General features: G+C 42.0%; 1 protein-coding gene across 1 annotated transcript in view; it reads right to left on the reverse strand.

Annotated features, from left to right (window-relative positions):
- LOC137328900 (potassium/sodium hyperpolarization-activated cyclic nucleotide-gated channel 1-like) overlaps nt 1-27,804 on the reverse strand; it is a 218,280-nt gene that overhangs the window by 110,007 nt on the left and 80,469 nt on the right. The window contains exons 3-4 of the mRNA XM_067994379.1: nt 15,064-15,225; nt 5,652-5,870 (exon numbers count right to left, since the gene is read on the reverse strand). Coding sequence (XP_067850480.1) covers nt 5,652-5,870; nt 15,064-15,225 — 381 coding nt within the window. The remainder of the gene's footprint in view (nt 1-5,651; nt 5,871-15,063; nt 15,226-27,804) is intronic.

Here is a 27,804-nt window from a genome sequence, read left to right on the forward strand (position 1 = left end):
AATATAAAAAGAAATAGTAAAGCATTCTACAGACACATAAATAGCAAAAGGAAAATTAAGATAGGGATAGGGGCATTAAGGGGTGCACAAGGTAAACTCACAGGCAATGACAGTGAAATGGCAGAAATGTTGAATAATTACTTTGCATCAGTATTTACCAGGGTGACTAATTTGGTAAACCTGACAATAGAAGAGTAGATCAAAAAAGATATCAAGACATTTAAGATAGAAAGGGGAGAGATAATTGATAAACTAATCAAATTTAGAGAGGATAAAACCCCTGGTCCAAAAGGCATTCGATAAGGCACCGCATAGTAGACTCATGACTAAGGTCAGAGTACGTGGAGTCAAGTGACAAGTAGCAGAATAGATAGCATGCTGGCTACAAAACAGAAAACATAGAGTAGGGGTTAAAGGTAGTTACTCAGACTGGCAAAAGGTAGGAAGTGGTGTTCCACAAGGATCAGTGCTGGGACCACTGTTGCTCACCATTTAAATAAACTATTTGGACTCGGGAATCAGAAGTACTATTTCAAAATTTACGGACGACACCAAATTGAGGATATAGTTAACACTGAGGAGGACTGTGAAAAAATACAGGAAGACATTAATAAACTTGCAGAATGGACGTGTAATTGGCAAATGAATTTCAACATAGATAAGTGTGAGGTATTACATTTTGGTAGGAAGAATAAGGGGGCCACATACTGCTTGGATAATAACAGTCTAAATGGGATAGAGGAGCAGAGGGATGAGGGTACAGATACACAAATCACTAAAAGTAGCGACACAGGTTAATAAGGCCATAAAAAAGCAAACCAAGCACTGGGGTTCATTTCTAAAGGGATATAATTGAAAAACAGGGAAGTTATGTTAAACATGTATGGAACATTGGTTAGACAGCACATGGTGTACTGTGAACAGTTCTGGTCTCCATACTATAAAAAGGATATAGAGGCACTGGAGAAGGTGAAAAAAAAGGTTATACTTATCAGGAAAGATTGAGCAGGCTGGGGCTCTTTTCTCTGGAAAAGAGAAGACTGAGGGGTGACCCGCTAGAGGTCGGGTGACCTGATAGAGGTGATCTCATTGAAACATATAAGATTCTGAGAGGGCTTGACAGGGTAGAGGCTGAGAGGTTGTTTCCCCTGGCTGGAGAGTCTAGAACTAGGGGGCATAGTCTCAGGATAAAGGGTCGGCCATTTAAGACTGAGGTAAAGAGGAATTTCTTCACTCAGAGGGTTGTGAATCTTTGGAATTCTCTACCCCAAAGGGCTGTGGATGCTGAGTCATTGAGTATATTCAAGGCTAAGATCGATAGATTTTTTGACTCTAAAGGAATCAAGGGATATGGGGATCTGGAGGGAAAGTGGAGTTGAGTTCGAAGATCAGCCATGATCTTATTGAATGGCTGAGCAGGCTTGAGGGGCCATATGGCCTACTGCTGCTCCTATTTCTTATGTTCTTAAAGATTATGACAGGGTTTGATAGGGTAGACATAGAGAAGATGTTTCCACTTGCGGGAGAGACCAGAGCTAGGAGCCATAAATATAAGATAGTCACTAATAAATCCAAAAGGGAATTCAGGAGAAACTTCTTCACTCAGAGTGTTTAGACTGGATTGGATTTAGACTGAAGAACTTGCTATCACAGAGTAGTTGAGGTGAATAGCATAGACACATTTAAGGGGAAGCTAAATAAGTACATGAGGGAGAAAGCAATAGAAGGATATGTTGATAGGGTGAGAGAAGTTAGGTGGGAGGAGGCTCGTGTGGAGCATAAACACGGGCATAAACCACTTGGACCAAAAGGCTTGTTTCTGTGCTGTAAATACGACATAATCAAAGGGATGCTGATGCAGAGCCTCAGATCTCACAACAGGCCTGGTGGCTCCCTATAATATGCCCCAGATAGAATCTCCCATAACGTTATGGTGTGCTGCATACTGCATAACCTCTCATTACAGAGAGGACTGCATTTGGAAGAGGCACAGCAGCAGCAACAGCAGTCCTCATTGGACGAAGCAGACCAAGGGGAAGGAGAAGAAGCAGCAAAAGAATGAGGGCCACCTCAATGCCTTGGAGCAAGAGGTGTGAGTTATCAGCTAATTGTTCAGTGAATCCACTGAGCTGCTCACACTCCTTCCTTGAGAGTTTACACACAGCCACTCTGCTTAACAGTCCTGGTCGCATCCTTCACCACTCCCTTCTTCATGCATTAAACAACATTCAAACTATTCAAACAACTTCTATATCAGAGACATTCTTACAATGCCGACTGAGAAGCTGCAATTAAACCACAATGCAAATAACAGTGCCAAATATGATAAAGGTGATTAATTTAATGACAAATATAATTGCCTTCCATTCATTTCTCAGCCAAGTGATCAATCCATAGTGTTTTACTTTAAAGAAGGTTTCCTAATTCCTACGATGTGCTCTCCTAGTGGTCTCAGCAAAGCTGTGGAAGGCTGCTGTTTCTCATGTTGGGACCCTTGAGATGCTCATGGCCGGTGACTTCTGGATTCTCGAGTCTGTAAGGGCCCGACTGCAGACTGCTGCATCTTGGATGCTGCCAGAGCAGTCTGGCCTGGCAGACTTGCCGGAACCATGGCAGGTATTGGTTAAGGGGTGTGGCGAAGGAGCACAAAGATGTGCTGAGATCCTGAGAGAAGCCTGACCATATTTTAACCAGCAGTGAGGTTGGCGCCGAGGATCAGCAGGCCCAAGAGGTGTGAAAAGGTTGTTTTTTTAAAAAAAAAAGGTTTCCTTTGTTGCCCGGAGGGGTTGGAGTGCCACAAAGAATCCTTGGGCCTCCCTTGCCCCAGGCTTTCCACGATTGCATTGGATTCCCTCCTTCACTTACCTTGCCAGGGACAGTTCCTGCTTGACGCTCGGCCCGCTGGCCTCACACTAGCCCAGTGTTAAAATTCGGGGCTCATGTTTCTATTGAATTCCAGTACTGAATTCACCTCTTGAATGTAAACCCAGCATCCTACTCTACTCTTCTCCCTTCATTAATGTCATTGGTTAATGTAACAATGTATCAGTTTATTAAACAACCTGTGAGCCACCCAAATACAAAATATCAAATACCCAGTAAAACCCTGCACTTCCTAAATTTGTCCAACCTTTGCCCTGGCATCACGAATAAAGTATCTTACTAACAGTTTATGTCAATCAATGAACTCAGAACTTTACCTCATTGGCAAATAAGTAATTTGAACAGACAAAGTCATGGCAGAATTTACATTGACATATGACCTTTTTATTCCCCGACATTTGCGTAATCGCTGCAATCTACCATTCCTTTGAGGATGCAATTGAAAAAGCTTCTGTGTACAGCTCATCTTACTTAAACATTGGAAATGAGAGAGAATGTAATAACTCCTGGCTCCATGTCTTTGCTGTTGTCACATCTCCCCATTCTAACTACACTTTTCATATTCTTATCATTTTGCAATGTGGCCTGTATTTCTTATTCATTTTTTAAAAATATAAAGCCAAAATACCAAATAAAAGGCACTGCACCTCTAAACAAATGAAGCACTTCAATATATCTCAACATGATAAGGCACTCTATGACATAATAATATTGTAAATAATGACTTGTGCACTTCTTTGATAAATCATTATTTAGAATGTGTTCTGAATCTAAACCTTTTCGATTTACTGAAGCACCTATTTCATTCAAAGTTCTGATTATTGTCATTTTTTACCCTTTCAGATGGCCACTAATTTTGACTGGTCTTGAGTAATTTCTTCACAAAGACTCGTGCTTTACTTTAATTCTTGCTCATTAGGACCATCTGTTCCTTGCCTACTGACAATGCAGACTGTATATCCCAGTGGTAATGCACTTTATTTGTGGCTGATAGTCTGCAGTGCAACTAATTAGTGGAGGACTTTATGCTACAGAACGCTGGGGAAAATCATCTCCATAGGGCTTACTGTAAGTTTATGAAAATAAGCCTTAAATCAAAATATACCCTCATGTCCACTTTTCCATTCTATGTGCTGATTAAATCATGAGGACGGCCTCAACCGGGATCTTGGGTTCATGTCACGCTACACGTTACCCCACCAGCGAACAAATGTTATCTGTTTTTAATATAACGGGTCAGTTGCTGTCTTTTCTATGTTTCTACCTCTCTATCTCTGTTTTTTTTTGTTTGTTGTTTTTTTTGGTGATTTGTATATTCTGAGACCTGGCAGGTAACACCTGTCTGTCTGCACACTGATTGCCTTGGCAACGGGCAGTTGAAAAAACTGTCTGTTATCACCAGCATTGTTCTGTGAATTATAAATGCGACTTCATTTCGAGGACTTCATTTCCGCATCGTTCACCTGAGGAAGGAGGTAGCCTCCGAAAGCTTGTGAATTTAAAATAAAATTGCTGGACTATAACTTGGTGTTGTAAAATTGTTTACAACTGATTAAATCTGATTGTTTTCAGGCAGCAAAGTAAAATTTTCCACCAAATATCAGCAGTTTGTTTTGAATGAACCCCTCATGCATTACAAATTAGGGGAAATGTATTTTACACTATTACCAAAACAGTCAATTCAAGGTTTTTTGGCAAACCTATTAACAGCCACCTCAGTGCATATCCTTCAGAAATTTTCTGACTACATACAAGGCTTGCTTTCTGCTGTAACAATGCCATAGCACAGGAAAGATCAATAGAATTCTCTAGGGGCTTAGTGATGAACGAGCGACAATCTGAATAGGTTACAAAAGGGCAATATGACACAATCTAGAAGCGCACCATCCTTAAAATCCTATAACATCGCAGTTTAGGGAACATGTTGAACAGCACTCTGTTAAAGGGGCATTGTTCAGCACAGTGTGTTTTGAGTCACAAACTCAATTCTTGAAACAAGAGACAACCTACATTGTAACCTACAGCTGTTATTGTTGTTGCTGTTGTAAAACTACCAGGATTGGTGCCTGGACAAAGGTCGTACTATGGAGATGTTCCTCCAGCTTCACTTCAACCTCTTCTCCAGGAATTCCCCTCCCCCCATCAAAGTAACAGTTTTGCTGTTTACCTTTTAAAATGTAAGTTATGGTACAGATAAAGTGATGCAGTCATACTTGGTATACTGATAAATTAAAGTATTTCACAAGCCATCTTACCACGATGACACTTAAACATATGGATTACATTGAGATAATATTCAAAAAATGAAGTATACACTCTGGTGATTGAGTAGTGGCTAATTTATGTACCACAGTAATGATCTATCAAATTAAATGCATTGTTTGTATTGTGATTTTTTTTTAAATAAAGACAATGAAAACTGCTCCCTATGTAGTACAGTATATATTTTCCCTGAACTGAGTGGGAGAATTGTTGGCTTATTTCCCAGTGAGACAGAATGCGAGCAGAAATATTATATACAGTCCATCAATTTATATTGGTTTCTGCAATAAATTATAGTGAGAAGTAAATGATTGTGCAGATTTCAGCTTTAGTGGACTGGTAATATGTGTGCTGTGTGCCTGTACCCCTGGGTATCATAGACTGTGCAGGTCTGAATAACGAACAGCAACTGCTAAGTGTGGAGGTGCTTCAGGGATTAACTATGACATAGTCTAATTAGGAAACCATGCATCAGCGTATTATACAGTCTGTGTTTCAACACCTACCTTTTCCTGGTACTGTCGCCTCGATGAGTCTAAAGACTGGATGAGGGCTGTCGCATGGCCAACAAACATTGCATAGCATGTGGCTCCCACGATCATGCTCAACATGGTTATCCAGAGATCAGACATAGACACTGGTGCCCGAGCTCCGTAGCCTATGCAAAGCATATGGCTCATTGCTTTGAACAGTGCATAGGAGTACTGCATCCCCCATGAATCATTCTGCACAGAGAGAAAAACAGAATCAGCCAGTCAGCAAAAAGTTCTGAAAGACTTCATTTTCTATTTTGTTATTAGAAGTGTAATGGATCACTAGCTCCTGAGACAACAAGCTGCTAACATCTCCTTCATGCCTGAGAGAGACTCTCTGGTCTTCAGATACTCCTATACTCTGCTGTGCTTTTTTTTTGCTTACTGATTCAAAATTTCAGAGAGTAGTCTGTTACTATCGTTCAGTCTCCCACTTTTATATCTTTAGTTCATATCTCATTCTTTATCCTTTCTGTCGTATCACTTACTATTTAATCTTTTTAGAGTCTAATCCCTTCTGGTATACAAATATATACACTTATAGATAGATAGATAGACAAGCAGATAAGACAGATACAGAGATAGATAATATAAATTGATATCTATATCTATATATATATATACACACACAGATAGTTAGTTAATATAAAGATAATACATAAATGGATGAGAGACATATATATTCTATAAATAAATATATGGGAAGATTATATTTTATGTGCAGATAGATAACTAAATAGATAATATAAAAAGGCAGATATGTAGATGGATATAGGGTATTAAATACAGATGAGAGTTAACATTTTCTGTATTTTTTGACCATCTCTTTTGAATCACCCCTCAGTAAGCAGCAGTAGAAAATGTTTTTAATGCTAATTTTAATACTTTATGCACACATTAGCTTCAGCAGCTACAAAAACCAAAAGTCAAACCTACCAGCCTGTTCATCTAACTTTCAGGTCACGCTATCTGAATCGCATCTTAGTCGTAAAGTAGCATTACAAAACAAAACGTGATCCATTTGAAACATAGCTGACACATCCACACCATTTTTTAAAGGAATTTTGCTGGAAGTGTATGGCGGATGAGCACAAAGAACGTTTTCTTGTGTTTAAATGCAGCTATACAGTGGATTATCACAAGGAACATACAGGGTATCTGATTACAATTCTAGTCAGAGCTAACTACAATGATGCCCCACCTGGTTGTATTTTGTGTGTGTGTTATCTATGTTGAGTATTTATTTATTCAATTGGCATGAATAATCCATGCAACATCTCCCTCTTGCCTTCCATATGTGCAGTGAGTGCAGATATAATTTAATCATCCCAGGAGCACATTGTGGCCTGTTCCGAACTCACTTGTCATACTCAGATGGTTTGACTTGCAAGTCCCTATGCCATTTTATGACTGCTTTTTTAAAAGAAAAACTAGTTAAAATATTACCAGGGAAGGTAACCCACTGATAAGTACTATCCCTATCAAGAAAAGAGGTGTCTTTTTCAGGTCTCGTAGTGAGTAATTGGGCACAGGTTTTATGGCATTTTCATGTGCCTAATGACTGTTAGGGATTTGAAAAATGTGGTGTCCTGCTCTAGAGGGTGGCAAAGTTTGCTGGAATGATGCCTCCCGTTAGCTGACTACGGCACAAGGCAACCCCTAGATGTTTGCCTACACAACAGTCTCTGCAATACAAAGTATTTCATTCGCCACTTATTGGGGGTAATTTTAACTTTTGTCGATGGTGTAAAACAGGCTTTATTGGATTGGCCGCCCGTTATATACCATCGCCCAATTTTCCTTTCCATTGATGTCGGCCGATCCGATATCACCCGTTTTACGCCATCACCGAAAGTTAAAATGACCCCAATGAGATTCTTCTGAGAGAGATAATATAACGCTATATAAATGTAAGTCTTTCTTTTTCTTTACAAAATCTGTTTTCTCATACACCAAATCAAAGAAACTGAAAATATCAGATATTGAAGTTTGATAATGATTTAATTTCAGGTTCATATGATCTCAGAAGCAAAATATATTGGTTTACCTTGTTTGTAGAAGAAACATTATATCAAATGCTTCAACTTCTTACCTAGATTATGAATGCATTTAAGTGGATTTATGGATGATTAGCAATAAAATACTGATATGCCCATTTTAATTTTCCAGATTTTTTAACAATCTGTTCTCAATCAGTCCTCAGCAAACAGCAGTAGAATATGCTGTTTCCAACTCATTTCAATACTTTTTATTTGATTAAATTTCCATTTTCTGCTGCTATGACTTTTTAAAAATTTTGTTTTGTTGCTAAGAGGAGCATCTGATTTTCCTCAAAAGTCACACGTAACCAAAGACAAAAATGCACAATGCAGACGTTCTCACCAGTCACATATATCAAATGATATTATTTTTAGTTTCCTGCTTGTCTCAAATTCTGCTCATTAACATTTTGCATTAGAGATTTAACCTGAATGAAAAGTAGATTCATATCTTGAAAGCTACGTATAAAATTCAGTCATCAACAGATCAGGCACAAGTTCAAGAACGATAAGCAGGTCACAGTGACCCTTTATCAAGTCTTGCACCTAATTTTGCACATAGGCAATGGTTTGATCCTCACATCTCCTCAGTGATTGGTTTTAGTACTGTAGCTCTAATATCAGGAATTTAAAAGGGCAGTATCCTTTTGTTATTTATAGAATGTGGGTAATCATGGGATGATTGGCAATGTATGATATGTCACTTCTGCTACTATTATTAAACAAGTATTTTTAATTAAAATAAAAAATAATAACAATACAAACACACAGGGCAGGTATTCCATCTGTGACCTTGCTCTGGCTACTGACATGACAGTGGTGTTTGGAATCGGGTTTCTTCTGGTTGTTCTAGATGATAATGGGCCTAAAAAGCGAATAGAATGGGTAATACTTGTCACTGAATTATCACGAGCAAGGAAAGCCCGCCAATGGACCAAACCAGAAATTAAAACAGACATGTTTGAACTTCCAATCCTGTAGGTGTTGATAATGCAAATTACTGAGAAGTGCTGAACTATCCAGTGTCTCCTAGCAGTATCATTGCTAAAGTATGAAGATGATAAAGCTAGGAAAAAAATAATTAATTGGGATGCAATCAGCACTTAAAATTTTGTCAGCGATCTTCAGGAATATTGACAGGATTGTCAGTTGTCTGTACTCTATTTTACTGTTGGTCATTTTGATTTTCTTACTAATACTCTTAACTGAAAGGTATAGTGTGTATCTGCAGTTAGCCAAGTCTGCTCAGGAAAGCATAAGGGACTACAAGGGGGGAATTCATTTCCATTTTCGCGCTGCAACGTACTGTTTGAAATTATGTTCCCCTCTAAATGCATGTAATGGTTTAAATACCATTGTGCAATAGCCTTCCTTGATAGTGCGTCAACTTTAGGCAGAAACTAGCTGAGTCTCACAGATTAGAATGGTCTTATGTTCGAACCCCATCGTGTGCTGAGTTAGCTGATTTCAAAACTCAGAATCAAGATTCACACATCTGGCTACCAGGGGCAAATATATGAGGTTGCCCACTATCCATGAAACTGTTCCTAGCAAATTGCCAATTCCATCAGGTGAGAAGGGGTGGGGAGAGAATTGATGAGAGAGAAAAGGATGAGTCCATATTAAAAAATATATATAAATATCTAATTCCAAAAACTATTGTTAAACAAACACTCCTGAAATCAATTATTGCTGGCTTGATATTAATTCATTCTTCTTTTAAAATCTAACTGATTCTGACAAATATGGAGAATCATAATTTAACTGGTTTTGGATAGGAGATTTTATGAATGTTGGCTGTAGTAATAAATGTTACTACCTAATAAATGTTGGCTTGCCTTCAGTAACAAAGCACATTCTGTAGCCACGGGATTATGTTTGGCAGTTTAATCAAGCCTGCTCCCATGTGCTAGCATTTCCCTGAGGTCGATAAACTCTTCAATCAGAATAATTTTACAGCTTCACAAAGAAGCTGATTTATGGAAGACCTGCAGCGAAATTATTCAAATAAAAGCAGAACTTTTGTTTTAATGTACTCAGTAATTACACATTGTTTATCTATAATTCATAAAAGCTGTGGTATTTGCTGCATTAGGTGGTTAACTAAGTCAATTCATGCAGCAATACATAAGTACTTGATTTAATCATGAGAGATGCCTGTCTGCCCTATTTGGCAAGATTTCTGTAGCATTTTTTATAGAATGCTCTGGAATGGATTCCAAGGAAGTAACACGCCTTCAGGTGGATAACTGATAAACTATTCAAATTACTCAGTTTGGAAGACCATCTCAATCCTGAGATTCATTACTGCCTTGTAGCAACGTGACTTTCCAGTGGAATTGGCTTAAAGGTTACGATATTACGGTCTACGGAGTGCACTTGGAATTGGAAATTGTCTGAAGTTTCTCATCTTTGATAACATTTTATTTAAACTGAAAAGTCAAGTGGAAGGTCTAATGGCCATAGAGCAGAACACCAGCATGGTTGAAAAGAATAAAGGCAATGAGGTAAATTAGAAAGTAGTAACTGGGTGATGCCCAGCTTGGGTTTTTGAAGCCTGAAGATTGGAAGAGGAAGAAAAGACTGAGGGAAGTAAGGAGTTGCACGATTTTGATATATTGTGGACATATAATAACTGACAGGCGTGCAAGCTGAAAGTCAGTGAACATAATCAACTGACCTTCACAGAATCAATTGCCATAAAAGGCAATTTGTCCACTCTTTCGCCAAGTTGTCTGTACAATTTTTTTTTCTTTTTTTTCTGGTTCAGTTGTGTTTTTTTCCCACTTCTCATTAGTGCCGTACTTCATGTCTTGCGCTCGTCCCCTGCCAAGAGGATTAGCTGAATACTGTCTGCCAGGTATCCACCACTGCTGCTTCAGAACTCAGCTGTTTTAAAAAAATAGCACTTATTCCTCTTGTAGTTCAGTGAATTTAGTCGGTGAGCAATTCAGCAATACAACCCAGGAAGGTCCCAGGTATGATTCCTGGTCTGTGCTGAGTTAGCTGATTTCAGTTGGGATGGCAGTGAGAGTCCTATAATCAGCCTCAGCCTCCCTGGGTTTTAGAGATGAATAATCAGCCTGGATTGCCAGTCCTAATCACTATTTAGTAGCTCGTTCTGGAAGTATATGTGTGTGGATATTGGGTGAAGATGGGATCAGGTTCAGCTCTGATGCCCCCAGTGATTACACCACTCAGTATCACACATGAATATACTCCAGCAAGGAGTCAACATCTACAGTCCAGGAGAGGAGAGCAGGGGAGAAAATTGGCAAGGAAAAAAAAGCCTGAAGCAGCACCAAGCTCAGCCATTATAGCGAGCCACATTGTTACAGACTCAAAGGCCCCAAAAATCCATGGAAGGTCACATCCCAGCATAAGTGCCTTAATGTACCTGCCCAGGACCTCCATTGCTGGCCCTGCCTAAATTCACATGGTCAGGAGGAGGTCCCCTGTTTTGTATGCCAATGGCAGGTGCACATTCCACTAGGTGTGCATTTAGGGCATCCCCCCACTGAAGAGGCCAGAAAGTTCAGCCAAAGAGTGGCATACCTGGGGAGAGTGCTGGATTTATGCCGTGCCCCCACGCCCACGCCCACCACGAACATCCGTCAGCTGCCCCTAGCAACTCACTTTGTATATACAAGTGCTTTTTAAAAAAACTGACCAGATCCTCATTAGAGGTCTGGGCCACAATCTTGGCCTGAAACTCCAGGTGGGCCTCACTTGTGATGTTGGTTGGCCAGTATGCCTGATCTCGCCAGTTTTCAGGCACAATCAAATTTCGGAAAATAGTGAAATAACTATTGGAAGAAATGGAATTGAAGCTTATAAGGTTTGTAGGCAGAGCTGATAAAATACTCGATCGAATATGTGGAAACAACAAAGCAGGTTTGAATAACTGAGCTGTCGATAGATAGTGTGGAATTTTGCTTAACTATCTTTGGACTCGGGGAGAAAATCTCCAGAGCTTTCCCTCAGGAGGTCAAATAACTGATGAGGTCCATTATAGGATAGATTTTACATTAAATTCGAAGGAACAGGCTTGGTTTGCCAAATGACTTCTTCTCATCCCATGTTTTCCGACATAACTTTTCAGTAAGGTTAAGCAATTGTGATATAAACCATTTTCTTTGTGACAAGATGCATTTATTATGTATCAAGGAGATAAAATGGTACTTTTAAGTCAATTTTATAAAGCACTTTTCAGTAATAAATTAGTAATTTTGTAACTTTTTTTTACTGTCTAGTGTTCAATGTTTAGATTCATTAAATCTCAATAATGAAACACTTTCACTGGATGAAGGGGTGAAATCCAGCAAGATACAACTAACAATTGTCAGAAGACTTAACCAGATAACTGATGGTGGGGTCCATCGGTGGTTACAGCTAGCCTTAGATCTTCGAAAGGAAGGGATAAACCTTGAAAGTATTTCAACTACCGTAATGCACACAACCTCCAAATTAACTTTGTTCCTGATTTTGTCATTTCTTTCTGATTTGATATCTTGAATATGAGACCCATTAACATTTAAAGTGCCAAACAAGACTTTAGCGTAGTTTGTGTAATGAACCCTCCCTGAGAAAGAACTTAGATGTTGACCCTAGTGACCCTCTTTATATGGGGTCCGCTTTAAAATATATATTTTTAAAAATTCTTTGGGGGTCCAGGCCCACACCAGGTCCCAATTAGAGTCAGGAATTCCTTGTGTTGAGAGTCCCTGCCCCCAGCTCTGTCCCCTCTTACATTGCTGGCCTTATAAGGGATTGGCGGGGCCCATGAAAATCCCAACATAAAGGGGATACACATTTTCGATTCCAGGCACTTTAAACCAGTCCTACCCAAGTTAAGGAGCTATAGTTTCCCTCCTTTGCCTATGCTGAGGAACTTACTCCTTGGTAATGAATAGAACCCATTATCCCTTACAGATCCAATGTCATTTGTATAGTAATGTTTCAAGTATTTAAACAAGCAAAAATGTTTAATTGGTTAAGGTGAGTGATCATTGCTCCATATCTTTTCAATATGGACTAACTGGGAGAGATTTGTACCATTATGTCAAATAATATTGGGAATGTAGCAATATATTTTTCAGAAAAACTGAAATTAAAATACTTAAAATGAGGCTTGAATGGGGCTTGGTGATGTCATTATACCAACAGAGCACAAAGGCTGCATTTCTACTACAACCATAGCACTGGGGCCTGACCTGACTCCAGAGGGAAGTGATGTAAAACCCCCAGAGGAGGTAGTCACAAACACCTAGCTTGCGTTTGACACCGCATGTAGTATAACACTGGTGCAGTGTCAAACATTGTTTAAAAAATGCTGAAGGGAGTTGATTTAAATGTTTACAGCATGCGATGCTCCGTCCTGGTGCTCTCTAAATATTTACATTTTAAGCAGTGGAAGAGGAACTCTGCCCATGTGGGTAAGCCTGCACTTCCAAATGAAGTACTGCCTGGCTGGGATCCATACTGCAGTGTCTAGTCTCAGACTGGTAGCTACAATATAAATCCACCATAAAACTAAGATTTTGCTTCCATTTCAGGGGGAAACAGATCCCCTAAAAAAAAAGTGTTGTACAGAATCTGTAAAATTATGCCAGAAAAATAAGGCCAACAATATTACTAAAATGAACAGTTGAGACGACAGCATTCTGCATTGTACGGAAATGAATGAGAAGCTGTGCTGTGAGCTGCAGCAGCACAGTGGTGCTTAATAGCTTTGTTTGCCAATCTGTCTTTTTCACAATTTATTAATGGTTTACTCTGAAGATATTTGCATATTTCAGGAGTTTAAATGATTGGTTATTAAGTCAGCAGTCTACTCCTCTTAATTCAAAGTTACTTAGTTCAAATTAGCTGATAATTTGATATTTTTAAGCACTGAATTCCCAATTTGTTACGTTATTTATGTTGCTCAATTCAAACAAAGCAATTTTTTTTGGCAGAGAAAAATGACTGAACTGTCAGGAGTAGGCTGTACTGACATGAAGAGTTCAATAGATTGATTTTGTTAAAATTTACTTCTATGTTGTTTATCTGATTCTTCAAAAGCAAAAAGAAACATGCTTGCAATCAATCAGTAATCTTTTTGGTTGAGTTCTATAACAATGCAAACACGATGGGGTGGATTGTAACCCGGAGCGGGTTTTGGTGAGAAACAACTCTGGGGAATTAATTTCCCACCGGCCGGCGGTAGCAAGAAGCCACGGCGATTTTAACTGCCAGGCTTCATTTAAATGCCACTGGTCCCCTTCCCACCTGAAACGGGCGGGAAGAGGGTGCAGAGCGGCTGTTGGCAGTGGTTAATTGGGCGGTAAGGCTGCCACTGGCCTGCAGGTAAGTGGCAGGGAGGGGGCTTCGGGAGGGTCTCGCAGGAAGGAGGGGGGAGGGAGGGAAGGGTCACGACTTCCCTTGTGGGCCCCAGAGAAGCAGGTCTGCAAACAGAAGAGGCTTTCAAAGTTTACTTACCTTGGAGGACCTCTTCTGTCTGCAGACCTGCTTCAGCCAGGTGGGGAAAGCCGCTGCTGTTTCCCCGCTCAGGCCCCAGTTAAAATTCAATCAGGATCCTATTGATGCAACAGGACCTTGACTTGCATAAATTCATGAGGACCCCACCTGGTTAAGTGAGGTGCCTCATGTACCTGTGGAACCCTGCAGGTTAAAATCGGAAATGGCATGAAAAGGTAAGTAACCCGCTCGAATTTTAACTGCCCGGTGGGTAGGGTTAAAATTGACCACAATACGTAAAACGTATTGTGGTCGCCCCCCTCCGTCTCTGTATTCTATTTTCAAAATGTTCTTGCTCGAGTCCCTATGATTCCCGTATCAGTTTATAGCCAAGGAGAGCATTCTGGTGTAAAAATCCTGATTTATCTCTTTTTTTAAATCGTGGCAGACCTACAGCCCATTTCCATGTGTGTCTTATGTAAATCAGTACCAAAGGATGTAAAAAGGTCATCAATTGGTACGCTTCTTAGAGAGAGAGAAAAGAAACAGGAAATGAAGTTAAAAAAATAATTGCATGCTGCATTACATTATCAAAAGCCCTGGTGTCATGCGCATGTTGCACTCAACTGGCATGAATGTCATTATTCTACACTCAACAAGTGCACGCGATCAGAAATCAGCAGAAAACACCAGTTGTAGGAGAAGCCCCACACAATGCAATGCCAGTCTTTACAAGAATCAGGTCCCAAGTCTTGAAATGTTTCACAGGATGGTTCCGACGCACATATACATATACAATAATTTAAAATGGGCTTGCCTCTGGGCCCAGGATCATTTTTCAACAAAGTGTTAGGAATATACATAAGATAAAATGCAACAATACTTACAACCATACCATTTAGGGACACCCAACAATCAGGGGGAAAATCCTGAAGCAACGGAACTAGAAACTGGAGACAACCGTCCCAGTGGCATAACAGAAGCATCATTCCAATGAGATTAAATATTCTCACCACTGCACTGGCAAAATCATATGTCATATGGAAAATCTGAAAGGGTAACACAGAAAAAAATTAGGATTTAACACTTAGCTTCTTTGGTAAATTTTGTCATAGATATCCTTATGGCTGTCTAGCGAGAACATAGGAAGCCTTCGGATTGTAGGTGCAAAGCAGCAATGGATGTCTTGACACTGCAACAAATGGTATCACACTGCTATCACAGAGAATTCCAGGCTGTTGTCCTACATTTTGCTGGCAATACAAAAACCAAGATAAAAAGGCTGTACAGTAATTAATGTGACACGATCACAGGCTGTGAAACAGCATTTGCTTAACCCTGTGTCCTACAGTTGAACCTTCATTCTGTGACAAAGTTTTCCACTTCAGAATGCAACAATTACATTCAAAATTAAGAATGGAAATTCTGTTCATTTTCACCTTTGATTAATTGTAAGTCATCATCAATAAGGAACTGATTATTCAGCAAGGCATCTTTTCCAAGAATTCCGATTATTTATTAAAGCAAATAAAACAAGTTCAGTTGTTTAGTGACAAATAGACATCAGTATTTTCCTTATTGTTCCCCCAAACAAGACAAGAGGTTCCCGGGACAACGAAATAAAGAATCAGCTGTATCTTTAGCACACTGCCTGACACACGGCAATTTAAAAGTCAGTAATGAAAATGAATAATGAACCTTCAAAGTTTTATTGGCCTGAAGGTAAAATGAATAATTAAAATTAGTTGGTAGTTAACATACAGAAAATTCAGCAAGGGACCAATATCTAAATCAGAATTTCGTGCTCAGTGCCAGCTGCTTTTGCTGGATCATTCACCTTTTGGTGGTGTGAGAAAGATATTCTCAGGCTCATCAAACAGCTGACTTTGCACATGGACTCTTCAGTATGAACAGTGACTGTGCTTAGGTCTATGGTACTTTGTGAGCTTTATAACGATATGAAGAGCTCCCCTGTGTGAATGAGGTTGATACAGACAACTCTAAATTCTTACCTAACACTTAGGTGACTCAATTTGCTTGGTCATCAATATAAATTTGTTTTATTTTATTGCTGCACTGTTAATAAAAATCATGCAAGAATATATAATATTCCATTGAAAACAGCTATACAATATCATATGATTGTACTGAGCATGTAAGTTTCATCCCACAGATATAACTCAGCTAGAAATAAAGAGTTGAGATTTTGTTTTGCAGGGAGATTTGTGTGGAGTAGCCTGGGTATGAAGAATAGGAAGACAGAGAGCATTCAACAGAGAATCTTGGAGCATCAATCCAGGGAGGCTTGAACATCTTTGTGAAGGAGGAAATTTTCAACACTGACCTTGGAACATGGAGCAGGAAAGGATGCTGTTCTTACTCTCTTAACTTTCCTGTCAGGTCCATATCACCTCTAGTGAATCAAAATAAAGCTCCATTCTTAACACACATTGTCATCCAAATGCTGGATATGTTTTAATATTAGCAAAAGCCAATGGGACAGTACTTGCAGTGAAAAAAAAGGGTAAAACACAAGTTGGGATGTCAGACCACATCTTTCAGTTGATCCCACAGTGCTTGCCAAAATGTGAAGACCTGTCAGTTTGATGAGTTGTGCTCACATTTTGTGTTGACACCCAATGTAAATGCAGTATAACTGGCCTATCAAATACTGGCTACATAGAAAGCATTTAAACAAATTTTAAAATTGTATTTCAATGTCAGAGTCCTCTGATGACGAGTGACAGCACTGGAGAATGGGACAATTGTTATTTTTGAGCTTAATGACCGTTTCAACATTCCCATCAGGGACACTACCATCAGTTGTAATTTAGCACTCTTTGAAATTGCTGGGAGGACAGATGCCTTGAAATTACACTATACAAAAATTAGCTTATTAAGAAACAACTTGCATTAATATAGTACCTTACTACATCCCCAGGGTGTCCCAAAACACTTCACAACCAATAAACCACAACCAGATTACTTTTGAAGTGCAGTAGTTACTGTTGTTATGTGGGCAAATGCAGGAGCCAAATTTTCAGACAGCAAAGTGCCACAAACAGCATGCAAGATAAATGGGCAGTTAACCTGTTTTTGGTGGTTCTGTTTGAGGGAGAGATGTTGGCCAGGAAAGCTCCCTGCTCGTCATTGAATGGCACTATGGGTTCTTTTCTGTCCACTTGAGCAGTCAGAAAAGGCCTTGAATAATGTGTCATCGGAAAAACTGCACTTCCGACAATATTGCACTCCCAAAGGACTGCATTGAAATGTCATCCAAGATTATTTACTCAAAATCTAGAGTGGGGTTTAAACTCACAACCTACTGACTCAAGAGACAAGAGTGCTACCACTGAGGAAAGCAGACATTCTTAACACATTTGTATGCAATACCTCTGTCCACTATTTTAACCCATTAAAACACTAAACATAACAGTTTTACCACTAGGATAGTTGAAAACCAAGGTAATTTTGATTGCTATTTTTGTTCCAGGCCTGATTTTAGCTTTATAAAATCAGATGCAGTTCTCCAACAAAAATTAATCGATGTGAGAATGAGTTTGAAAAATTGCATATTTTCTAAACTGCAGTGATTTAATCCCATAACAAATGGTTAATAATTATTTTTTTGTCTCTATATTTTTCATCTTTCCGACTGGTTGAGTGTGTGTAGTATTTATTTTTGTCTTTCCAACAATTATTTTCTGTTTTTTTAAATTGATTACCTCGCCGTTCCTTCATCGTCGCTGGGTCAAAATCCTGGAACTCCCTTCCTAACAGCACTGTGGGAGAACCTTCACCACACGGACTGCAGCGGTTCAAGAAGGCGGCTCACCACCACCTTCTCGAGGGCAATTAGGGATGGGCAATAAATGCTGGCCTCGCCAGCGACGGCCACATCCCATGAACGAATAAAAAAAAATCACAGTCTACCAAAAGAACTTCTCCTTTCTGAATTTCTCCATCCATAAAAAAATGTCAAGGAAGGAAAAAAAATCACATATGACAAAAACAAGATACACCTGTCATGATAGTTTCCCCACCTGACTAAATCTCAACCCTGACCCTGGCTCTGATGTTGCGCTTTCTCACACAACCTGATATCAGCCTCTCCCTCGCTCCCATGAGCAATATCCAATAGATGTACTAGGATTCTCTAGGACTCGTGCAACAAGCATTCCAGTACCTTTGTACATAAAAAATATTCTTTCTGAACTTTGATTTTAATGTTTCTTCAATTTAATTTCAAGAATGAGTGTTGCCATCTTCTAAAAAGACTTATCAGTGACAAAGAATTCACCTTAACATTACCATGTGGATTATTTCAAATATCTTTATCTAAGCTATGAGTGATGATGACACAATTGAGGACTACTAAGTCTCTCTCCCCCACTGATCTGCCGTGTCACTTTTTTAACCCTATGTTTCTTGATGTTCTTTCTCCTAATATGCCTCCTCGTTCCTCTCCCAGTGTGCTTCAGAGCTCCTCTACCCTCTGTGTCCCTCATAACAACAATAACAATTTGCATTTGTATAGCACCTTTACCGTAGTAAAACATCCCAAGGCGCTTCATAGGGGCATTATCAAACAAAATTTGACACCAAGCCACATAAGAAAATGTTAGGACAGGTGACCAAAATCTTGGTTAAAAAGGTAGGTTTTAAGGAGCGTCTTAAAAGAGGAGAGAGAGTTAGAGAGGTGGAGAGGTTTAGGGAGGAAATTCCAGAGCTTAGGGCCTAGGCAGCTGAAGGCACAGCCGCCAATGGTGGAGCAATTAAAATCGGGGATGTGCAAGAGGCAAGAATTGGAGGAGAGCCGAGATCTCGGAGGATTGTAGGGCTGGAGAGGGTTACGGAGATAGGGAAGGGCGAGGTCATGGAGGGATTTGAAAACAAGGATGAGAATTTTAAAATAGAGACGTTCCTGGACCGGGAGCCAATATTGGTCAGTGAGCTCAGGGGTGATAGAAGAATGGGACTTGGTGCAAGTTAGGATACGGGCAGCAGAGTTTTGGATGAGCTCAAGTTTATGGAGGGTGGAAGATGGAAGGCCAGCCAGGAGAGCATTGAAGAGCATCTCTTCTCTGATGTGCTTCTGTATCACTACCCCCAATACATCTTCGTGTCCCTCTCTCTCCACAATGTGCTTCCATGTCCCTCATTTTCCCAATGTTGTATCCCTCTCTTCTCTCAAAAAGTGTCTCCAGGTCACTCCCTTGTCCCAAAGTTCCATCATTTCACTCTCTTTCTCCAATGTGCAGAGATGTCGCTTTCCCTTCAACGTACCTCCATGTCTCTCTCTTCTCCTGATATGCCTCATTTCCCTCTCTCTTCACTGATATGCTCCATCACTTCCTCTCTTCCCGATGTGCCTCCAACTCCCTTGGCTTCCCAAATTGCTTTGGTGTTCATCTCCCATCAAAGCAAGGAAGTTACATTGAACCTGTATAAAACACTGGTTCGGCCTCAGCTGGAGTATTGGGCTCGATTTTCGGGTGAAGGAGCGGGTGCAGAGGGGCTCCGAAAATCATTGAAATCCCGAGCGGGTTCAGAGCCCGGCTCCAACCTGCCGACTGCAGGGTTCCCCAGTGACGCATCTGGGTGCGCGCGCACCACCCAAATGCGGAAGTCCCACCGGCAATTAAAGCCGGTGGGATGATACTTTGCATAGTTTGTCAGCTAGTTGAACTACTTGATTGACTCGACATTTTGGCAGGGGTGCGATTTTGAAGCATCCTCAGCGTGTTTCCCGTGCTGTGGGAAACACTCCCTGTCACTTCAGACAAAGTTTTGGCTGCCAGACCTTTGTGTTTCCACTCAAAATTCTTACTTTCCACCCAAAACTCTGCTGTTCAAACATATTTAATTACTTTGAAGACCCCCTCAAACTCACACCGTCAGGATGGGGGGGCGTCATGGCTGCATTCACCACTACATCCGAGAACGAGCAACATCACCAGCCTCGCCAAGCAGCGTCCAGCTCCGCCACGTGGGAGCGCCACAACACAGTGCTGCGCCACAGGCACCTGCACAAGAGCACGGAGTGCAACAACAGAGGGAGCGACATCGCAGGAGGCACTACCCTCGTCACACGGTCTACAGACCGAGGCTCAGCTTCCTGGACCTCTCCGAGGAGTAGTGCATACGGAGGCTCAGAGTCAGTCGCCAGGTAGTCGGGGACATCTGCAAACTCCTTCATGCTGAGCTGCTCCCGGCTGGGCCGAGTAGCATCTCATTACCTGTCGCTGTCAAAGTCACCACTGCTCTCAACTTCTTCGCCTCCGGATCATTCCAGGGTGCCACCGGTGACATCGCCGGGGTCTCTCAGTCGCCTGCATACAAGCGCATAAGGCAGGTCACCTACAGCTTGTTTCGTAGGGCCTCGCACTACGTCAGCTTCCCTATGGACGATCTCAGCCAGACAGAGGGGGCAGTGGGATTCCATTCTGTAGCTGGCTTCCCACAAGTGCAGGGTGTAATCGATTACACCCATATAGCATACGAGCACCTCCACATGAGCCAGGACTGTTCATCGACAGGAAGGGGTATCACGCTGTCAACACACAGCTTGTTTGTGACCACTGCAAAAGATTCCTTCACGTGTGCACCAGATACCCTGGCAGCTGCCACGATTCCTTCATCCTGAGGGAATCCAACATCCCACCTCTCTTCCACGCACTGAACACCCATAAGGGCTGGTTCCTCAGGGACCAGGAATACCCCCTGCACACGTGGCTCATGACACCTATGAGGAACCCCATCACCGAGCAACAGCGTCAATATAACGACAGCCACATCGCTACCAGGTCTACAATTGAGCATGCTATAGGGCTGCTCAAGATGCACTTCAGGTGCCTTAATCGTTCTGGGGGAGCACTTCAATACACACCAGACAGAGTGGGACACATTATAGTCGTGTGTTGTGCCCTGCACAATATGGCACAACCGAGAGGGGTGCCGCTTGAGGAGGCCCCATCCACATCTGCCACCCACAATGAGGAGGAGGAGGAGATGGAGGAGGAGGAGCAACCCATGGGCAGATCAGCGGCTCACCTGGCTGCTCCTGAGGCCAGGGAGTCACTGATATGTGAACGATTCTCCTAACATCAGACAGTGTGAAGACTCCAGTCCTCACACCACCTGGATAGAGCAGCGGCCACACCAGCACCCCCTCCCCCCACTTCCTGCACAAAACAGACCTGCAACTACACATTCACCCAATGGGCAGCATCAAGTGTCGGCATTCATGGTGAACCTCATGAAAGGGCCTTGTTACAGAAGCCAGTCAAGAATGGCCAAGACGTGGTAGTAGTGGTTACAATAATAATATTTAATGTGAGTTTAACAAAAAGTAAATATAAATAAAAAACATGACCAACCGTCAAACACCCTTGTGCATCCCCTTCGTGCTTACAAAACCTTCGCCTTTCGTTTCCTACTACTCCTACGTCATGCATCCCCTATGGCCGCAGCAGAGGTAGTGGCAGGTTGCTCTTGTTCATGCCCTGACCGATTAGATGCTTTGGGCCTACACTCTCTGGGTTTGGTGCCCGTGAGGGCCCCTCCAAAGACTGCTCTACCTGTACCTGTGTAGGGGCAGACTCAGCCACCTGGAGAGGAGGCAGCATCGCGGGTACTGATTGAGAGTGGGGCAACGGGTGAGATGTGGGGTCACTTTGAATGGCGGCCCCACTTCCACGTCCCCTTTCGCCATCATCCCTCCCCTGGGCCAGGCCCACACCACTCCTACCACTCTGCTGGACGACAGTTTGGAGGATGTGTGAAGCCTTCACAGGCCAGTGCTAGTGTATCTGCCTGCCTGTTTAAGGCGGCAGAATGTTATTCACCCTGAGTCCGAACGGCCATTGTCAGGACCTGAATGGACTCATTTGTGAGTCGTGCTTGAAGCTCAATGGAGGCTAGCCTTCCCTCCATCGCAGACATTCTCGCACTTACCTGTGACAGTCTGAGATGCCCTCACATCCCTATGATACTATCTCAGAGATGCCCTCCCTTACCTGTGCCACCATTCCACTCATGCAGGAGTTGGACTCCTCCATCCTCTGCACTATTGTGGAGAGTGCACGTGGCACCTGTTCCAGCACCTCGCAAATGTGCTGCTGCCTCTCGATCATTCTCCTTTTAAAGGATTCAGCATCTGTGTCCAGCTAAGCAGAGCCCAGAGAGGAGTGCTCCCACCGACACAGACTCTCCACAGCTGCCCCTGCCACCAGATGTCTGTTTTTGCTCACATATGTGTGGTAATTCACCATGTGCGACCCCAACTAACTGCGAACTGGGACCCACCAAGGTGCGAGTATCTGCGCTGGTGGATGACTCGCTCAGATGTGACAGTGCCCCCTCAGAGGCCGGCAGGTCCTCTGAGGAATCGCCCTCTGCCATCACAGCAGTCACTGAAGGCCTTGTAAGAGAACAGAAGTCAATATTGTGATGAGCATACTGAGGTGCTGAAGGTGGGGAAGCATGTTAACATCAATTCATATTGTGTGTGCTGAATGTAAAAGTTCTTTCACCAGACGTTTGTCGGGTGCCAATCTCAGCGTTCCCGACGGACAGGCACTCGAGGGTGCGGCTTAGCTACAGCGCCTCCTGCTCCGCGTCTGTGAGGACGACGATTTGTTGCGGCCCCCCTCCGGTCCTCGCCTCCTCTCGTGCATTCTGAGCTCTCCTATAAGGGGAGAAAGTACAGACGCATGGGTGAGTGATGGTGACGTGGCCAACCGATAAATGCATTGACTTGGGTGTGGGCTGACTGTGAAAGAGATGCATCAGAGGGTGAGTATGAGTCAGAGCCATCACATTGGATGAAGATTGGGTTGAGTGGTAGTGGTGGGGTGAGTAATGGGGAGGTGAGGAATTGCTGAAGAAGTGCAGGTAAGTTGAGAATGAGCCTCGAGTGGCTGTGAGGAGTGATGTGATGGAGTAGTGTTGACAGTGCAGAATGAGTTGGGGGGTCGGGGCGGTGATGTGGAAGACAGAATGTAGGAGAATGAGTAAGTGTACTCACTTTGGCTAACCTAGTTAGGTCATTGAAGCGCTTCCTGCACTGGACGCAGGTGCGGGAGATGTTGCTGCTGTTGGTGACCTCCTCTGCCACCTTGAGCCAGGCCTTCTTGGTGGCAGAGGCAGGGCACTTCCTACTGTCCGCCAGGTAGAAGACATCCCTCCTCCTCCTCACCCCATCCAGCAGCACCTGGAGTGAGGCATCACTGAATCTAGGAGCAGCCTTGCCCCTGTGCTGCTCCATTGTGGTGTGTGGGTGTTTGCTCCAGGAGCAGCCATTGGAGGACTGCCCCTTTAAATAGGGCTCCTCCAGCTGACAGCCTGTGATGCGGGTGTGCAGTCCGCCCACCGCGCAGCTTTCGGACGGCAAACCTGGAATCCACGTTAAATGGCTCCAATTGACCCACGATCGCGTGGGAAATGGACAGATTTTATTGGGCAGATTACCCACACGGCCAATCACCGCCGCCCCCCCCCCCCCACTGCCATCCCGCCTCCCCGCTAATATCGGGGCCATTGTGTCCAATTCTGGGGCACCACACTTTAGGAAGGATGTGACAGCCTTAGAGAGGGTGCAGAAAAGATTTACTAGAATGGTTCCAGGGATGAGGGGCTTCAGTTATGTGGATAGACTGGAGAAGTTGGGGTTGTTCTCCTTAAAGCAGAGAAGGTTAAGAGGAGATTTGATAGAAGTGTTCGAAATCATGAAGGGTTTAGATAAAGTACATAAAAAGAAACTGTTCCCATTGATGGAAGGGTCGAGAACCAGAGGACACAGATTTAAGGTGATTGGCAAAAGAACCAAAGGAAAAACCTTTTTTACGCAGTGAGTACTTATAATCTGGAATGTGCTGTCTGAAAGGGTGGTGGAAGCTGATTCGATCGTGGCTTTCAAAAAGGAACTGGATAAATACTTGAAGGGAAAAAGTCTGCAGGACTACGAGGAAAGAGCAGGGGAGTACGACTAACTGGATTGCTCTTACAAAGAGCCAGCACAGGCTCGATGGGCCGAATGGCTTCCTTCTGTGCTGTAACCATTCTATGATTCTGCAGCTAGAAAGCGAGTCAAAATGTGAACAAGAAAGTGCAAGATAGAATATAGGCACGAAGCTGCATCATGAGGCACGATAGGAAGAGGCACCAGGCAGTACTAGAGGAAAAGCAGGGAGCCCAGCATAAGGGCATATTTACATCATGGAGTGAGGGCAGCAGGATCAGAAAAGGAAAAAGCTGAAGTCAGAATCAGAAGCAAGAGCATATATCAGGGAGTGGAACAAATGAGAGTTTAAGCCTGTCGTAAAACAGATGAGCTTAACTGTTTATTGATCTTCAAATATTTAAATCTTGTTTTAAACATTTAAGTAATGGTAATGGGGAAACTGACAGATAATTCTGGAGTATCAATGTCCAGTGATCGCCTGTAATGGAAAAGAAAACAAGGAGTGAGTGTATAACTTTTCAAACATTATGTTCCTTATTTTCTAATTTATATTTGTGCAGATATAATGAAAAATATATCATGTGTGTTTGGGTATATCCTGGCTGTATACCAGGTAAACTTTTGAATTTCGTATTTTTTTAATCTCTAGTCATGCCTTACTACAGTGCAAGGCTTGTGACCGTAGTCAAACTTGTGTCAAAACTGCAATAGTTATCATGAAATGGAAAAGAAAAACACAAATATTTTAAACTCACAAACTCATGACTAAATTACCCAAACCAATGATTCCCATGAGCAAAGGATCATTTCTTCTTGCCCTTGAAATGTAAATCCAACAAAACTCCAGAATATCACTATCAAATATTACATCTACACTATACTTTGATTTGATGTCATTTTATTAGAATAAAATGAGCTATTAAATTATGCATGATTGAGCAAAATTATCATTTTACATTAAATTGGTTCAACAGTCATATGCGTGAATACTGTCACGAGCCTAAAAGTTAAAGGTAACGTGAATCTTTTGATTTTTTTTTAGAAGGCTTTTGATGACAATCACTCTTAAAACATCCAGGCTTGGGCTGGTAAGTGGCAAGTAACATTCGTGCCAGTTAAGTTTCAGGCAATGACCATCTCCAACAAGAGAGAGTCTAACCACCTCCCCTTGACATTCAATGGCATTACCATCGCCGAATCCCCCACCATCAACATCCTGGGGGTCACCATTGACCAGAAACTTAACTGGACCAGCCAGTGGCTACAAGAGCAGGTCAGAGGCTGGGTATTCTGTGGTGAGTGACTCACCTCCTGACTCCCCAAAGCCTTTCCACCATCTCCAAGGCACAAGTCAGGAGTGTGATGGAATACTCTCCACTTGCCTGGATGAGTGCAGCTCCAACAACACTCAAGAAGCTTGACACCATCCATGACAAAGCAGCCCGCTTGATTGGCACCCCATCCACCAACCTAATCATTCACTCCCTCCACCACCGTGGTTGCAGTGTGTACCATCTACAGGATGCACTGCAGCAACTCGCCAAGGCTTCTTCAACAGCACCTCCCAAACCCATGATCTCTACCACCTAGAAGGACAAGGGCAGCAGGCACATGGGACCACCACCACCTGCACGTTCCCCTCCAAGTCACACATCATCCCGATTTGGAAATATATCACCGTTCCTTCATTGTCGCTGGGTCAACATCCTGGAACTCCCTACCTAACAGCACTGTGGGAGAACCTTCACCACACGGACTGCAGCGGCTCACCACCACCTTCTCAAGGGCAATTAGGGATGGGCAATAAATGCTGGCCTTGCCAGCGATGCTCACATCCCAAGAACGAATAATAAAAAAAAATGCCTGCCCTTCTCTTGTTTCGTGTTTTCTTATGCTCTTACTCTATCATTGAAATCATGAAGTGGCTGACGATGTACCAGCTGCAAATTCTTGGTAACTGATTTGTAATCAGGAGTCATGAGCAATGGTGACACTAATTTACACCATTAGTTTCTCTTGTTCCATATCATCTCATTCAGCTCAAGCTCTTCTATTTTTACACATCTACAAGGTGCAATATCTTGAAGTATAGTGACAATATTGACAATGAATGGAGGGCCTACTTTTACACAAAAAGCCAAATAAAAACAAAATGCCACACAAGTACACATTTTTTACAATAAAAACAAAATAATTTTGCATGTACAACTGTAAAGGCAATCACACGAGTCAGAAAGTCATGGGTTCAAGCCCCAGCCTAGAGATGTGAGCACATAATCTAGATTGACACTTCAGGGCAGTACTGAGGGAGTGCTGCACTGTCAGAGGTGCCGACTTTTGGATGAGACGTTAAACTGAGGCCCAGTCTGTCTTCGCAGTGGATGTAAATGATCCCATGGTACTATTTGAAGAAGAGCAGGGGAGTTCTCCCGGTGCTCTGAGCAACATTTATCCCTCAACCAACACAACCAAAAACAGATTATCTGGTCATTGTCACAGTGCTGTTTGTGGGACCTTGCTGTGCGCAAATTGACTGCTGCGTTTCCCTACATTACAACAGTGATCACACTTCAAAAGTACTTAATTGGCTGTGAAGCACTTTGGGACATTCTGAGGATGTGAAAGGCGCAATATAAAGGCAAAGTATTTCTTTCTTTCATGTTGAACCGAGTTATAAATAAATATCTCTACATGTTTATCTGTCTATGAATCTAATGGAGGAGTGGCTGTTGATTTTCACTCTTTGCAGGGGGGATTTTTGTATTAAATTGAATCAATTTCCCCTCCTTCTGGAGAAGGGTTCACTTCGCAGGACACTCACACCTTGCAGAAGATGTCATTTGTTTCTTCACCAACAAAGTGAGAATGCAGTACATTAAATAAAACATCATTTTATTTTCTTAATGTACATTAAATATTAAATTACATGTTGAACGGTAGAATTGATACTGATTAATAGTATTCTCCCGCACACTTTCCATGATTACTACAGGGGATCATGGAGGTTTTATGCATTTTATTTTTCTTTTTTCAGCAAAATATGTCAACCTCTGTTTTGCTGGGGTCATTGTTACTGTTAAACATTTATTGCATCAATTTATTAATAAAATTTTAGAAATGACAGGCACCAATGCTCATATGAAAGTACATAAATCCAATACCAGCAGAAGCAATGTATGTATTATATCTGTATGCCAAGTAGATTACAATTTCTTCAACTATCTAAATCCCCTTTAAAATTATGTAAGAAATGTGTACCTTCATTTGAGCGTTGGTGCCTGTCATTTCTAAAATATTATTAAACATTTATTGTACCCATTTATTAACAGAGGTTGACATATTTTGGTTGCTGAAAAAAGAAGAAAATGCATAAAACCTCCATGATTGCCTGTAGTAATCATGGAAAGTGTGCGGGAGAATACTATTAATCAGTATCAATTCCACCGTTCAACGTGTAATTTAATATTTAATATACATTAGGAAAATACAATGTACTGCATTATCACTTTGTTGATGAAGAAACAAATTACATCCTCTGCAAGGTGTGAGTGTCCTGCGAAGTGAACCCTTCTCCAGAAGGAGGGGAAATTGATTCAATTTAATACAAAAATCCCCCCTGCAAAGAGTGAAAATCAACAGCCACTCCTCCACAGCCTTTCTCACT

The sequence above is a fragment of the Heptranchias perlo genome, chromosome 1, assembly GCF_035084215.1.
Source record: "Heptranchias perlo isolate sHepPer1 chromosome 1, sHepPer1.hap1, whole genome shotgun sequence".
In the NCBI taxonomy this organism is placed as follows: domain Eukaryota; kingdom Metazoa; phylum Chordata; class Chondrichthyes; order Hexanchiformes; family Hexanchidae; genus Heptranchias; species Heptranchias perlo.